Source organism: Pongo pygmaeus, chromosome 5, assembly GCF_028885625.2.
Source record: "Pongo pygmaeus isolate AG05252 chromosome 5, NHGRI_mPonPyg2-v2.0_pri, whole genome shotgun sequence".
Classification (NCBI taxonomy): Eukaryota; Metazoa; Chordata; class Mammalia; order Primates; family Hominidae; genus Pongo; species Pongo pygmaeus.
The window spans coordinates 52,349,777-52,365,902 of record NC_072378.2 but is presented as its reverse complement, the minus strand read 5'-3'; the positions used below and the strand labels follow the sequence as shown (position 1 = coordinate 52,365,902).

Here is a 16,126-nt window from a genome sequence, read left to right as displayed (position 1 = left end):
GATAACATAACCATAACCATAGTCATGGAGCTGTACCAAGGCCAGGACATTGACATTGGTATGATAGTATTAATTAAACAAATGCATTTATTTAGACTTGAAGAAGATGGCCTAATCTTCCTGTTTGGGCAACCAACTCTGAAAGCCTAAACTCTCTCTCCTCACATACCTGAGTCTGACCTTGAAATCTCTGACCTGGCAGGTAGGTAGGCAGGGGAAGTGATTCTTAAGTCTGTGCAATGGTTTGTGGTTTTATATTATTCCCAAATTGCCCTGATGCAGAGCTGGGACCAAACTCTCAGCCACAACATAAGGAATTCAGCTGGGCTTGCAGTCAGTCACCTTTGCAGTTCACTTACCTTCAACCCGGCATGATGCAAATAAATTTCAAATATGATATTCCTTTTTAGTTTTGATAGCCACAGGTGGTCTGCTTGTCTCCCTGCCCAGCCTGCAGCTGAGGTGAGTCCAGGGCAGTTTCATTGAGAAGCAAAACCTGAGCTTTGTACCTTCTTGCCAGTGATGACCCATGAGTGGTATGTGCTTGAGTCTCCAGGGGCCTGTGGCATTCCCTGGTACATTTCTTAAATAGGCATTTGCTATGCTTTCCAAAAGCAAGTTGGTGGTGGTTCTTTCGTGTATCACCTGTAGCTTCTTAGAGCTCTTCACCCTCAGGCTGTCTTCCCTCAGCAGCTCCAGCTCTGGAGTCTAGGACTTCTTTGACAGGAGCTCCTTGTTATCTGTCAAGAGGCTGCATCTTTCCAGAAGACATAACCTATGTGAACCTGTTCTCATTCTCTCTGGTTGGGAAGTCTTTGCTCTCAAACAGCAAAGGACTGTTCACTTCCAGAGCTCAGAGTCTCCCATGTTTATGTAGGTGTTGGAAATTTCCTATGACCAGACCCCTGTTTAGGATAGTCCGTGGAAAAACTCTGAAGAAGAGCCCTTTGGAGACATGCATTTAATTTGAGGAGAATTTGTTCTGGTTTGTGAATCAATTTTGTAAGGAATTCTGTGTTTAAAGGCCCAACCTCAGTTCTCAAGCTTTCCCCACTCAATAGATAATGCATATTTAAGAGCTGCCTGAAGGGTTAACTCACTTTTTTTCTAGTGACTATAGATGTACACCTCAAGGAGCTGGCTTACTTGGACAGTTAATTTCTCTCTGGAATTTCTCTTGCTTGAATGTCCATAATACATTGACTTCCGCAAAGAATTGATTTCCACACAAAATTCCCTGCTTGCCTTAAACCCTTCCCTGCAAGCTGCCAGCTGCCTGCATAAATATGTGGTTTTTCCTCATGAATCATTTGTATCATACACAATTGGAGTTGAGAGTAAGAAGGATCAGGAAGGAATGTGATCTGACTGTTCAAGTGCTTCTTTTGTAAGAAAAGTGAGTCTTATCAGCTAACAGAGGACCAAAGTTACAGTCTCCTGCCCACCTATAAATGCACTTGGAAAGTGTTTATATGTGATCACTCAGATGTGCCATAAATGCTAATGGCACTAGGGCAGATGATTCAACAAACCCATTTATTCAGGGAAACATGTGCTTTCTGAGCATCTGTGCTGGCAAAGGTGATGAATAAGGATGCAGTCCTTGGAATATATTTTTGAAATTTAAGAATCTTTTCTTTCCTCATAAAATCTTGGCAATGAAATAGCATTTCCTTGGTAATGAAATAGAGCTGTGTGGACAAGTGAGATGATCACTTTTAGCCTCCAGTCCACATTTCTCATTGTATACTTGCAGACAAGGTGGGTGTTTAAGAGACCCCCTTCTCTGGCCCTCAGTTCTTATGTACCTCTGACCTTTCCCAAGGCTCATGGATATAGGGAGACACACCTAGAGAAGGTGGAGTTTGAATTCCCTGGGGAAAGTTTGTGTTGTGTAATCATGACTGAGAACAACAGCTGTGGTATTTCTTTGTGTATCTACAAGGGCTGAAGAGATACACTGGGCACTTGTATTTGCCAACTAATAGACAGTGATTCTTCTTGAGGCCAAGAAGCAGGAGTGCATACTCTGTTTTCTAGCACAAGAGAAAAATTGAGATAGCTTATTTAATGCTAATAAATGTTTTTTTAATGGGAATGCCTGATGCCTCATCTAATGGTTTCAAATGATATGAATAGTTTCTTAGTAAAGACTATTAAAGCATTCTTATTGTAATTAACCATGTTTTCATATTTAGGCTTGTCTTTCCATCAAAATTTGGAGATGGGATACTGGAAAATGAGTGTGGGTTATTTTGCTAATATGTGACTCTAGTGTAGACTATAGACCAAGGTTTCTCTACTACGTTAATATTGACATTTTGGGCTGGGTAATTCCTTGTTGTCGAGCCTATCCTCTGTATAACAGCATTCCTGGTATCTATGCACTGAATACCAGTAGCCCTCTTCTCTCTTCTTCATCCTCCAAGTTGTTACAATAAAAAATGTATCCAGAGGTTGTTAAATGTTCCCTAGGGAACAAAGTCATCCCTGGTTGACAACCACCACTCTAGACTAGGCCACCCTAAGACCATTGAAGTCTTAGAAATGGACCTGATTCTTTGAAGTCATGTTAGCATCTTTGATAGTGATTCATCTTGATATTCAGTGATATCCAAAAGTCACTTTTGGTGAGCACCCTGTGGTAGGTGAGACACGTGATTAGAATTCTAAGTGCTTTTAGGAAATCGGAGAATTGCTCAGACTCCAAAATAATGAAGTGCAGGAGAGACTTCGTCAGTTAGTCCACAAAGGAACAAAACATCCTGTAACTGAATGAAAAATGAGGAAGAAATGGCTGTCTATTTACAAATACCCAGGGTAAGAACCTTTGGGACCCACAGTGAATTGAAGCTAAAGTTAAATAAACAGCCCGGGGCAATTGTGTCAGTATGTGCTGGCCTCGCTGACCAGGTCCTGGCTGCTGCCTGCTGGTCAGGCTTCTAGTATCGGGGAACTCTGGCCCTGACTCACACTTCCCCCAAAACTGAAGGCCTCCCGGGGTTGAGGCATTGGTTCTTTCTGTCACACAAGGCAGGGAATTGGGCGTTATTGGGTTAAGAGCAATCTGTTTCAGTTTTCTCCCCCATACTGTCTTTGCTTGGCTGAATATGTGTGTGTGTGTGTGTGTGTGTGTGTGTTCCTTATGGAACGTGGTACATTCAGGAAGGAATAGGGTCTTTAAGTTCTCCTCCTGTTGGGGTGCTGCTATATTATCACTGCCAGTGGATCACCCAGGTTCAGAGAGTTACCCTTAATAATACCTAAAGTTGGCCAGGCATGGTGGCTCATGCCTATAATCCCAGCACTTTGGGAGGCCAAGGTGGGCGGATCACCTGAGGTTGGGAGTTTGAGACCAGCTTGACCAACATGGAGAAACCCCATCTCTACTAAAAATACAAAATTAGCCAGTCATGGTGGTGCATGCCTGTAATCCCAGCTACTCAGGAGGCTAAGGCAGGAGAATCGCTTGAATCTGGGAGGTGGAGGTTGTGGTGAGCCGAGATCGGGCCATTGCACAGCCTGGGCAACAAGAGTGAAACTCCATCTCAAAACAAAACAAAACAAAACAAAACAAAAACAAAAACCAAAAACCTAGTTTTCCTTTCATTTGGAAATTAAAGTCAATAAAAATATTAGTCTAGAATGACTGAAGCCATAGGATGAAATGAGTTTACTTAGTCTAAGGATAAAGAAATGGAGAATAGCTACAAGTAAAAGGGTATGGAGTCCTCACTCTCAATCCATCCTTACTGAGAATGTAGTAAAACTCCCTGAGCTGTGTGAAAGGCTAGTGCAAGACCCTGTCCTTGGATAGGTCAGAACTTCCTCATTAAATTCTAACCCTTGTCTGCATCCAGTCAATAGCCCTACTGTCTGCACTGATAGTAGATGACAACTGCAGATAATCTCAGTCTTTTCATCTGTCATTGCTCAAAATTCCTGTGTCAGAAGCCAGTCCTCATCAACATGTCTGAGCCTTACTAACACTTGATCTCCATAATGCTGAAATTCCAGAACCCTCATCCTCCTTAAATGTACTCTTCAAAATGTTATGTCTTCTTCCTCCTCTTGGGAAATGTCCCACACCCCTACCCATGTATCTCTCTGTGCACACTAAGCTGTGCATGCTTTTTTCCCCATGTGGTGAGAATGAGAAGGATTTTACATTCTCTGGATTTGGGGTGTGAAAAGAGCAACTCCTTAGTTAAATCTGGCCTGCAAAATGCTCTCCAGATTTGGAGAAATCAAACACTACCCCTGGTGCCTTATATATTTATATATAGCAATATCAAACACTACCACCGGTGCCTTAAGGATTAATTCACTTTTTTTTTTCTGGTGACTATAGATGCACACCTCTAGGAGCTGGCTTACTTGGACAGTTAATTTCTCTCTGGAATTTCCCTTGCGTGAATGTCCATGATACATTGACTTCTGCAAAGATGTTGTTCAATATATTGTCTCCACTATTGGGGAGGCCACAGCAAATGCGTGTTCTGTCCGTGACCGGGTGACAAGACTTTGCTTTGTACTCTCTTGTTTATGTTTCTTCACTTGCACCCTATTATTGGGCACCCTGTCTTTGAGTCCTACCTTCATTTCTCTACTCTAGTCTCTAACTTTTCCAGACTTGGACTTGGATGGAGCTGGCTCTGACAACTCTTTGCTCTGTGACTTTGGGAAAGTTACTCAACACCTCTGAGCTTCAGTTTCTTTGCTATGAAACTGTAATAATAATACACAACTCATAAAACTATTGTAAAAATAAATGAGACTCTAAAATCCAGTACCTGGACTGTAGTGCCTTCTCTGTAGATTTTCACTATGAGTGTTATTATTCTACTCATCATTACTTAGAAAAATAAATACTTCTAAGGAAAAAAAAATCCAACATAAATATAACTTGCACTGAGCTGGGCAGTGTTTTTGCTGGGTACCTAGCAATGGATTCTCCCCCTGATTTCTAGGTCTCTATCCTCCTTCAGTTTTCAGCAGTGGCTTCCATTTGCAGTGGGTTCCCAAAGCAACTCATGGCAAAAAACTTCACCAGGAACTGGTTTTTCTAGTGTCTCTCTCCTCTTTGAGTGTCTCCTAGGAACGTTAGTAACCCTTAGCGTTACTCTTTCAATCACCTGTAGAGAAGTAGTTCTCAAAATGGGGTCAAAATATCACCTGCAGCAGACCTATCAGAGCACCTTGTGATGGCCAACAGTACAGAATACTGTCCCTCATCCCTTCCTCATCACCCCCCTACTAAATCAAAATATCTAAAAATCTTTGGCTAATATACCCCCAGGTAAAGCCTGCCAGATAAAATACAGCATATCTGGTCAAATTTAAATTTCAGATAGTGTTTGGGACACACTTATACTAAAATATTTTATTTTTTATCTGAAATTTAAATTTCACTGGGCATTCTGTGTTTTTATTTGCTAAATATGACAACTCTACCAGGTTGCACACTAAAGTTTAAGAAACTGTTCCAAGGGGATGCTCACAGCATAGTCCCCACTGAGCCCTGCATAGAGGGCTGCACTGAAGTATTGTTTTTTAAAGAAAGGCATTTAATGTCTTGTTGAGTGGCACAGTGTCATGGTCCTCATGACTCCCCATTCTCTTTACTGTTACCCTGCTGCCAGTATTCAGGATGAGCTCTCCAAGCCACATAGTTTGTTTTCCCGGGATTGAGTGACTTCCAAGGAGGATACTCCAGGCATTCCTTGTCTCACACCAGCCAGGCCATGGAAAACCCCCAGGTGATCAGGATGGAATCATGTTGGAGCCTTGAAGACTCCCTTCATCCATGTAGCACAGGGCTTACGCCTGAGTAGCCTATTCCTTAACTTCTGTTCTCCAGGTAGACATGGGCATCTTGGCTTTGGACAGCCACTCAGGCTGAGAGAGGTCAGATGCACGTGGGCACATAGGAAGTAGTCTCATAGCTTGATCGATTGGCCCTTCGTTCCTCCCACTAGTAGCATCACTGTAGTGCAGCAGCCTGATAGGGCCCCTGATTTTTCTCAGAGTTCTTTCTCCCTGATGGTAAAGAGAGGGCTTGGGATCCTTAAGATGTGAGAGTGTGACACTGAGAGAACTCAGATGTGATTCAGGAAAGCAGAAATAGAAACTTTCATAGACTAGCCAACGTGTTATTTACTTTGTGGCCTGTAGTTGAGGTTGCAAATTCAAATACTGCAGAGACTAGGCAGGCATCATACATGAGTGAGACAGGAAGGGTGAGGACTGTGGAAAAATGATCCACAGTCCAAGAAGGAAGGCCCTTCTTATCTTCACCTGACCCGTGGCTACCTCACAGGAATTTGGGCTCAGAAAAGCTGAAGTCTGAATTTTTTATTAAGTCTGTTGGTTTGAACATGTTGGAAACAAAAAAATGTGAACACTGGGTAGTCCAAAAAAAAAAAAAAAAATCTGTGTACAGTCTTAAACCTTTAGGAAGTCAGTTTTTTACTTTGTCTTAAGACTATATTACATAGGGATGAACATATTGTAGGTACTTCCTTGAATTTATAAAGATAACCTCATTGTGTTCAGTTTGATCAGAATTAGATCCCCAAACTCATATGGTCCAAGAGATAGAAGTCAGATTTTATATGAACACATAAAATTCATGAAATTATTTAGATAGTAAGACCTATAAAGAAATATCAAGGTGACCTAATAGTCTATTCAGGACAAGAGCACTTTGAAGAGATTTGAGCTGTAGTTGAACTCAGTCACCTTGTCTTGGAACTAAGTCATGACTGGTCCAATCATGTGGCCTTCAGCCAATAGACAAATCACTGAGTTGTTCAAAGAGCCAGAGAGAACACAATTGTGTAGGCTTGACTTCAAGGTACACTTTTGCCTAGGGGAGCCACCATATACTCTTGCATTCAGCAAAAAGTAGAATTTTAGATGTCATAAGTAAACTCACTGTGGGAGCTTAGAAAGAGGCTTGAACATGAGATACCAGTTATTAAGATGGGCAAATTGCAGTCTAGTTGAGCTGGCTGGAGGAAGAAGAATGACAATATTTTTATTAGTTCATTCTCGCATTGCTATAAAGAAATACCTGAGGCTGGGTAACTTATAAAGAAAAGAGGTTTAATTGGCTCACGGTTCTGCAGGCTATACAGGAAACATGGAAGCATCAATTTCTGGGGAGGTCTCAGGTTTCAGGGAGCCTTTACTCACAGCAGAAGGCAAAGCAGGAGCAGGCACCTTACATGGCAGGAACAGAGGCAAGACAAGGTGGGGGCCACAAGGTGCTGTACACTTTTAAACTACCAGATCTCATGAGAACTCACTCACTATGGTGAGAACAGTACCAAGGGGGACAGTGCTAAACCATTCATGAGAAACTGATTCCGTGATCCAATCACCTCCCACCAGGCCCTACCTCCAATACTGGGGATTACAATTCAACCTGAGATATGGGCAGGGGGACAAATCCAAACCATATCACTATTTTTGTTCCCAAAAGGAAAAAAAAGAATAAATGAGTCTATAATAGAGTTTTAATGTACTTTGGCAGAAAGTGAATATAAAATTGAGATGAGTACAAACGAGAGTCTTTCTTTCCAGCAACCTTATCATACAGGGGGTAACTATTTTTTAACTCTCCTTAATTTCTGTAGGGGAACAGAGTGTGTGGTGCTGGCTATGGCTACTTTTTCCATCTCATGACCAACAAAACATCACAAGCTCCACTTCTTTCCTTCACTCAGAACATTGCACATTCTTGTACCAGGTAACTTTGGGGAAATTCATCTACGTTTTGGCTGTAAGTCTTATGATTTCACATTTTTCTGTAGAATGCTCACAATGAGAGCACTTTTGGCATTTGTTGGAGATTGGGTGATGTTCCTGTGCATTTTCTGAAACTGCTTTTTTGAGGTATAATTGACATACAAAAAGCTGTCCATATTTAATGTATGCAGCTTGATGAGTTTGGAGATAAGTATACACCCCTGCAACCATCATCACCATCTATGTCACAAACATATCTATCACCTCTAAAAGCTTTCCTCCAGCCCTCTTTATTTGAATTATTATTATTACTGTAAGAACATTTGACGCAAAATCTGACCTCTTAGCAAATTTTTAAGTATAGAATATAGTATTGTTAATTTTGCTGTATTCTATACTTTGGTATTTTGCCATACAGTATATCTCTAGGACTTATTCATTTTGCATGGCTGAAACTTTGTACCCTTTGTCTAATACTTTCCATTTTCCCCTCCTCCCAGCCCCTGCCAACCACCATTCTACTCTCTGCTTCTGTAAGTTTGAATATTTTAGATTTCTCATTTAAGTGATATGATGTACTATGGCCCTTCTGTGTCTGGCTTACCTCACCGAGCACAGTGTCCCCAAGGTTTATCTGTATTGTCACAAATGGCAGGATTTCCTTCTCTTTAAAGGCTGAATAATATTCCATTGCAGGTATATACCACATTTTCCCCAGCCATTAACCTATTGATGGACATCTTGGCTGCCTCCATGTCTTGGCTTTTGTATATAATTGTGTTAGCATTATTTTCTAGATCATAACAGTTTGATGGTAAAGAGAAGAGAGTCACATGAAAAGGCAGAAGGACAGAATGTACCTTTTGTGGCCAGAGATAATTCAATAGAGAGAGCAATTAAACTTCCAAATATGCAGAGCCCCTGGGAGGCTGGTGGGCTTGGGCTCTGGAGTAATCTGCATTTTGTTGTGATTTGGGAGCAGGTCACAGAGGGTAAAAGTGGGAGGGCTGAGGGGTAAGCAAGAACAGTTAGGGGGAGGGTCACAGATTCTATCTACTTTCACTCTCCCTAATACATTACTTTTACTTCATGTTTTTCAACAAGAAAAAGTAGGAAGTTAGAAACATAAAAATTGGCTTAATTTCATTCTTTGTTTCACTTTTTAGGTATGGTCTCTTTGTATACCCTAAATTTCAGCCACCTTGGGATAATGTCACTGGCACCACTCTGTTCCAGAGCTTCACAGTTTGGGAAAGTGCAGGTGGTGCCCAGGTAAGTTTTTTGTTGTTGTTGTTATTGTTGTTGTTTTTAAAGTTAAAACTGTCACTTGTTTCCTCACAGCAATTCATTATGCATATCTACTTACATGGGAATGACTTGCCCTTGAGAGGAGCATTGCTGTGCTATCACAATTTTAAAGCACCAATGGATCATAGGTGCTTGTAGAATAGTTGTTAAAGAAATTCCTAGTCACTAATCCAGAGTTAGGTCATTTTCTCCATTGGGTGTTTTTGGCAACCCTAGAAGAGAACAACAGAATCATAAAGATTTATAATCAGGGGAGATCATAGAGGTTCCCTATTCCTTCTTTCCATCCCTACTTAGAGATAGAAATTAAGGCTAAGAAAGGGAAGGGACTTGTCAAAGATCACACAATTGGTTAGTAGTACAACCAAGTGCAGAATTTAGACTCCAAATGTTGTGCATTTGATGTCCCGATATCCTGAACAATACATGCCCCAGTCTTAAGAAAAAGCACTGTTCGTCATTGGAACACAAACATTCTAGCTCAAGATACGACTCTTACTTTAGTCAATAAGCTAAATTTTCTTCTATTTTTTTCTTAAAGGAAAAGAAAAGGTTCATGTTCAATCATTTACTCTTCATTATCCCGGTGATTTTCTTATAAGGAAGCTTTGCATGCTCACTGCTAACAGCAACATATAAAAATTATTCAGGGCCACTATTTGATGCAATACAGACAAAATTACATACACTTTGTCTCTACCTAGAAATCTGGAGCATAAGATATATAGGTGAAGAAATATGTTTGTAGAGGCTTCAGGAAATAGAATACAAACATATAATAATGTCACAATAAGAAAGTAAAACATTTGTTTCATATATCCCATAAAAGAAAGATAATTGTAGATGAAGAAAGCCCAAAAATGTACAATTAGGATAGCTAACAGGTGGAGTCCGAAATGTATTTAGTATTTTGTTCTCATTTAATTTTATAAAATGCTTCCCACGAGCACTATAAATATTACAGGGGTAACAAATCTAGTGGAAACATTTGTTGAGTGCTCTCTTATGCAGAGAAGTGATTTATACCTGCAGGGGCTTAAACTCTGTCTCCCTGCTCTTGAATAGCCTTGTTCTAGAATAAATAATCTAGTAAAATGAAAATATTAAAAGATGCTATTAAAGCCATTTTTTGAAATTCTGCAATCAGAAATGCTAAACCTGTAAAGGAAAAAAATACAGAACTACAACTTGAACTCTTGTGCACTCAAATTTGATCAATCAAGAAGTTTAAATAATAAAAATATTCTTTGAATTGCACTTTTATAGTGAAGAATAAGGGGGAAACTAAGTAACATAATAGCAGCAAATTTAAAACTCAAACTTCCCTCGAACTATACCAAAAAAGAAGACTGAAGTAAAAGGGTTTATCCTTCCCTATTTTAAAACTTGCTACAAAGCAACAATAATCAAGACAGTGTGGTATATGGGCACAAAGATAGACATATATGTCAATGAAATAGAAGTGAGAGTCCGGAGATAAACCCATACATCTATAAACAAATGATTTTTGACAAAGGATGCCAAGACCATTCAATGTGAGAAATATAGTCTTTTCAACAAATGGTGCTTGTACAACTAGATAGTCACACACAAAAGAATTAAGTTGTATCCTACCTTAATTTATACTACTTACAAAAATTAACTTAAAATGAGTTATTATGTATTAATAATAAATAAAATTAGCAAAAAATTGGTCAAAGATGTAAACATAAGCACAACTCTGTCTCCCAGACCAGTGGTGTCTTAGCCCTTTTGTGCTGCTATAACAGAATAATAAAATTTGGGTAAATTATAATAAACAGAAATTTATTAGCTCATGATTCTGGAGGCTTGGAAGTCCAAGATTGAGAGGCCAGCATCTGCTGAGGACCTTCTTGCTGCATCAGTCTATAGCAGAAGGGCAAAGAAGTCAAAGAAGGAGCAAGAGATAGAACTCACAGCCCCAAGTGTTTTTGTAATCAGCACTAATCCATTCATAACCTACACACCTCCTAACACTGTTATATCAGGGATTAAGTTTCCAAAACATGCTTTTTGGGGGACAGGCTTAAACCATAGCAAGTAGGAGGCTTACAACTCTACCAAGTAATTTTGTTATTATATGACCCCTGTTTGGGTTATCATAAACATATATGTAAATAGCTTATGTTGAAATTACAAACAGTGACTCTGTAGTCATGCTGAGCTACTTATTTCATATTTGCAATCTTCTGACAATATGAGTTAATACATAATACATTGAAGAAAATGTTAAACACTAGAGTTCTTGGATGCTATGTTTTTCTCTGTTACCTTTGTGTGATTTGGCCACTCCAAGTTTATTTTAGATATGTGGAGAATTCACATTGATCTTTTTAATGTATTGGTTATCATGAGGAGAAATGAAAAGTACAAAGGGGTGTTAACAAAGGAGACTCATAGTGCTGACCTCACAGCAACTTTAGGATACCTGTACTGACACTGATGGACAAAAGGTGCTTTAATACAATATAGCATGCTTCTTTATACTTAATCAATAATTTTAAAAGCTACGGGAAGTCTGCAAGAAAAACCAAGCCTCAGACTTTTGCTGTAACATGCTGTATTTTATAGATTTTTAGAAGTAGCAATCTTCGCCTGAAAAACTTCCAAGTTTATTCATGCAGAGATTTTGGAATTGACATCTTGGAAAGTGATGCAAATACTTCAGTTACTGACAGCTTATTACTTGGTCATTTTGCCCACAAGGTAAGTGCCTTAGTGTGGTTGTTTTAGGCTGTCAATCACAACAAAATTACATGTGCTGGGCCCCATGATGATTCAGGATATGCAATTTTAATAGCATTCTTTAGTGAATCTCATATTTAATTAGTAAAAGTTAAAAGACCTTTTTATTTGTAATAGTGGTGATATTGATAATAGAACTCATATATACACAGGGCTTTAGTGTTATGAGTACACATAAATCACAGAAGTCATAAGTAGCTTACAGAATTTTATTTGGTTGCAATTTAGAATTATTACTCATAGAAAGAGGTCAAATCATGAAATAGAAATTTGCCTAGTTCATTATTTTGTATGTGATTCACTAATATGTGCCTAAGTATGGATTGCCACATGATAAAAATCAGACTCTAGATGACTTCTCAGGGTACAAGGATGCAGATGGGGCAAAGAGTACTTCCGGGTGGGAAGCACTAGTTCGTAAGGGGGCGTTCCTGGCTGCCATTGGTCTCTTAGGCTTCAGGTCTATAATGGATCCCCTATGTTCTTGTTTTTATTAGAGCTACATTCATACTAGTCATCACATCGTTATGGAAATCATAGATTTCTTGGGAGCCAAGGAAGAATATTCTCTTCAGTTTGTTCCTGAGTGCTTAGTTCAATTGAAATTTAAATGATAAGTTTTGATTCTTATACTTCCATTGAAGATTATTTATTTCATAGCTATAGATAAAAATGTGAAGATTTTAAAAGTCATTTTCTTACTGAGCTACATTTTCCTGGATTTAACTCTCAACTTTTCTTAGTAAAATCTCCTTTGAACTATACTTTTCAGGAGATAAATAAGTGACAGTTTTTTTTTTTTTCCCTCTAAAAGGATTACCACCTTGAGAGATGATTCTTCCTTTCAGACTGTGTAGTTTTCAAGAGAGGATGGTACCCAGATTTAGATTCTGTGATGCTGTGGTACCTCAGAGGTCCTTAACTTTTCCAGGAATAACCTTAGAGTAGATGTTAAAAACAAAATTCCCAGCAAACTGAGTAACTGTCTTGGTAAATTAATGTTGCAATATCTTAATTGATGTTAGACATCATAATTAATGGGAAAGTGACAAAAATTAAGATATAAATTATGACAAAAGGGCGCCTATCATGAGATGATGAAAAATAATCACACCCTTGAGGTGTAATTCACTAGGAATATAGTACAGCTGAGGGCCTTTCAGTCTCTTAAGTAAGTGCAGGACAAGAGTTCCCTGGTGTAAAATGTTGAACAGTTTTGTTCTAGGGGATGTCTAGATGCTGGTTAGTTATCCAAATCATAAAACCACATAATTAAAGAGCCAACTATTACCTAAGAGATGATCTGGTTAACTTCTTGAATTTAGGGGAAAATGGAGGCTTGGAAACCTGAATGGCAGTTTAAGGTTCATGCCTAGTATTGTGGAGCTAGGACCACCCTGATATCCTCCCACTCCTGGTCAAATATTCTTCAATTGCACAAGGAAAATGGCTTTGGCAAAGGACATTTATTAGTGCTCATACCAATGTTCCCTGAAGTGTTTTTCATGAAAAGCTAGCCCTCAGATAGTGTCTGGAAAAAGAAGATTATTTGGTTATAATTATATTTATGCTGTGCTGTTTACCATACCCTCTATTTCCCAAAATCTCCAACAAATCCAGAGATGTAATAATGTACAACATAAGCATTAGAGATAATAAAATTGTATTGTGTCAGGGAATTTTGTTAAATAAGTGGATTTTGGCTGCTCTTGTCACAGAAAAGTAACTATGTGAGATGATAGATATGTTAATTTGCTTTACTATAACCTATGTGTACCCTGTAATATGTTCTAAACCTCAAATATACAGAATAAAATTCATTGAAAAAATATACTAAAGGCTCTGAGAAATTCTAGCATTAAAGTGAACAAGCAAAAAAACATCTATTAATCTTAGCACAGTATTTTTCAGATTTATTTGGGAACCGCTATGTTGCCAGGTGACAGTTATTCCAAAAAAAAAAAAAAAAAGAAAAAGAGGGTACCTGACCTCTGTGGTTATGGGACTCTGATTTTAGCCTCTGTCTTTTGTGCCTGCCATTCCTTTAGGGATTAACACTTTCTTTTTTTTTTTTTTTTTTTTTTTTTTTGAGACGGAGTCTCGCTCTGTCGCCCAGGCTGGAGTGCAGTGGCGCGATCTCGGCTCACTGCAAGCTCCGCCTCCCGGGTTCACGCCATTCTTCTGCCTCAGCCTCCTGAGTAGCTGGGACCACAGGTGCCTGCCATCACGCCTGGCTAATTTTTTGTATTTTTAGTACAGACGGAGTTTCAACATGTTAGCCAGGATGGTCTCAATCTCCTGACCTCGTGATCTGCCCGCCTCAGCCTCCCAAAGTGCTGGGATTACAGGCGTCAGCCACTGCGCCTGGCCAGGAATTAAGACTTTTAAAGAATTTGGCCTGTCCATTGTTAGACTTTCCACTCACATATAATTGGTGGCATACAATTATCTGTGAGTCACATCCTAAAATAAACATTACTTTCTGGAAGAACTTTTTATCATCAGAAGGAATTTTTTTGCTTTAAGCATACCTGTACATGTGTTGGTACTCTCACAGCCAATGTTACCTTTGTATTGAGATGAATAGAATAATTTTCAGTAAGAATGACTTAAATATACAAGAAAGCCATGTGCTATAGCATGACGATATATCCTAGTTTGAGTGCGTAGTTTGTTTATACCTATTGTCCCAGCATTCTGTCTAATTAACATACCCTTTCACACTAAAAAAATGTCTAATTTTAATTTAAATTACAGTCACCCTACTTATCGAAGTATCTGTAGGATGGCTGTCTTTGTTGTTATTGTAATTAATTTTAGCAGATGATGCTACTTTAAAAAATACCATATTCAGACGGATGCTGATGGAGTTGCTTCATTCTTCCTCCTATTTCTCTAGGGGTGATTTCCCATTTTCACTTGTGGATTTGTCTTCTTCAATTTAGACCTTTCATCTTTTTGTTTCCCTAAATTCTGTTGTAGGGCTCCTTTTCTTCTCAATATACTAGCTCTCCCTGGGAGAAATCTCATTTTCTCTAGTGGTTTCAATTACCTTCCACATACTGATGTCTCCCATATATTTGCATTTATTTTACCATCTTATTTTGCACTTTCAATTTGCAATCCGTTTTTGGTTTCTGTTTTTTTCTTCTTTTCTATTTTGATTTGTCTTGTGTTGCATAGTATCTTTTTATATTTACTGATTTGAAAGTTATCCATTCTGTTATGATTATTTTAGCTGTTGGCCTTAAGTTTTTAATGTGCCTGCTTGTCTTAACAAAGTCTAAATTACATCAGCACTGTTAAACTTTACATAAGTAATGCAAGGACATTAAACTCCTTTAGCTTCTTTCCTTACCCTCTCATCTTCTATGTTACCTTTCTCTAGTATTTGTCCTACTTTTTAAGGTAAATATTTCATGGAAATATAACATTTATGGAAAAATGTGCACAAATCACAGGGGAATAGCTCAGTGGATTTTTACAAAGCAAACCAACCATGTATATGTATACAACTGAGAAAAAGAAATAGAACATTGCCAGAGCAAGATCCTGTCTCTAAAAAATAAAAACTAATAATAAATAAATGAACATTATCAACTCCTCTAAAGCCTCTTCTTGTCCCCCCATTCAACCCCACTCCGCACGCCCTAGCCAAAGGGCAAGCATTATTCAGCCTTCTATTGATATAGATTAATTTCTCCTGTTTTTTAACTTTGTGTAAATGGAATCATAAAGCATGTAACTTATTGTACCTGGTTGTTTTCATCATTTGTAAGTTTGGTTATTTACAAATAATAATGCTATAAGCATTATTCTATATGCCTTCTGGTCTTCATGTGCATGCATTTCGGTTGAATATAAGCCAAGTTGTAAAATTGCTGAATCATTGTGTAGCTTTAGTGGATAATGCCAAGCAACAATCCAGAGTTTATGGTTACACCAGCAATGTATAATAAGGGTTTCAAAGCTCCATCTTAGAATCTCGCTTGAACATTATCCTGGAGATTTCCTTCATGTCTGTCTAGTATTGGAACTCTTGTTTCTGATTTGTACATCTTCTTCCTTTCTGGCTTAATTCCTCATTTTGTTTGAACATACCGTAAGGTAACTTTCTGGGGAAAAAAAAAAAAAAAAGGAAATGATGGAAGGTAAAAGTTCTGAGCTATATATGGAGACCCGTTTATTAGTAGATTGTTGGTTATAGGATACCAGGTTGAAGTTCATTTTGCATTGAAATTTTGAAGGCAATATTCCATCATCTTGTAGCTCCTTCTGGTCTTGAGGCTGAATAGTTTTA

General features: G+C 38.6%; 1 protein-coding gene across 1 annotated transcript in view; it reads left to right on the top strand.

Annotated features, from left to right (window-relative positions):
* PKHD1 (PKHD1 ciliary IPT domain containing fibrocystin/polyductin) overlaps positions 1-16,126 on the top strand; it is a 477,573-nt gene that overhangs the window by 188,873 nt on the left and 272,574 nt on the right. Inside the window, exons 43-45 of the mRNA XM_054492265.2 lie at positions 7,641-7,753; positions 8,919-9,024; positions 11,653-11,787. Coding sequence (XP_054348240.2) covers positions 7,641-7,753; positions 8,919-9,024; positions 11,653-11,787 — 354 coding nt within the window. The remainder of the gene's footprint in view (positions 1-7,640; positions 7,754-8,918; positions 9,025-11,652; positions 11,788-16,126) is intronic.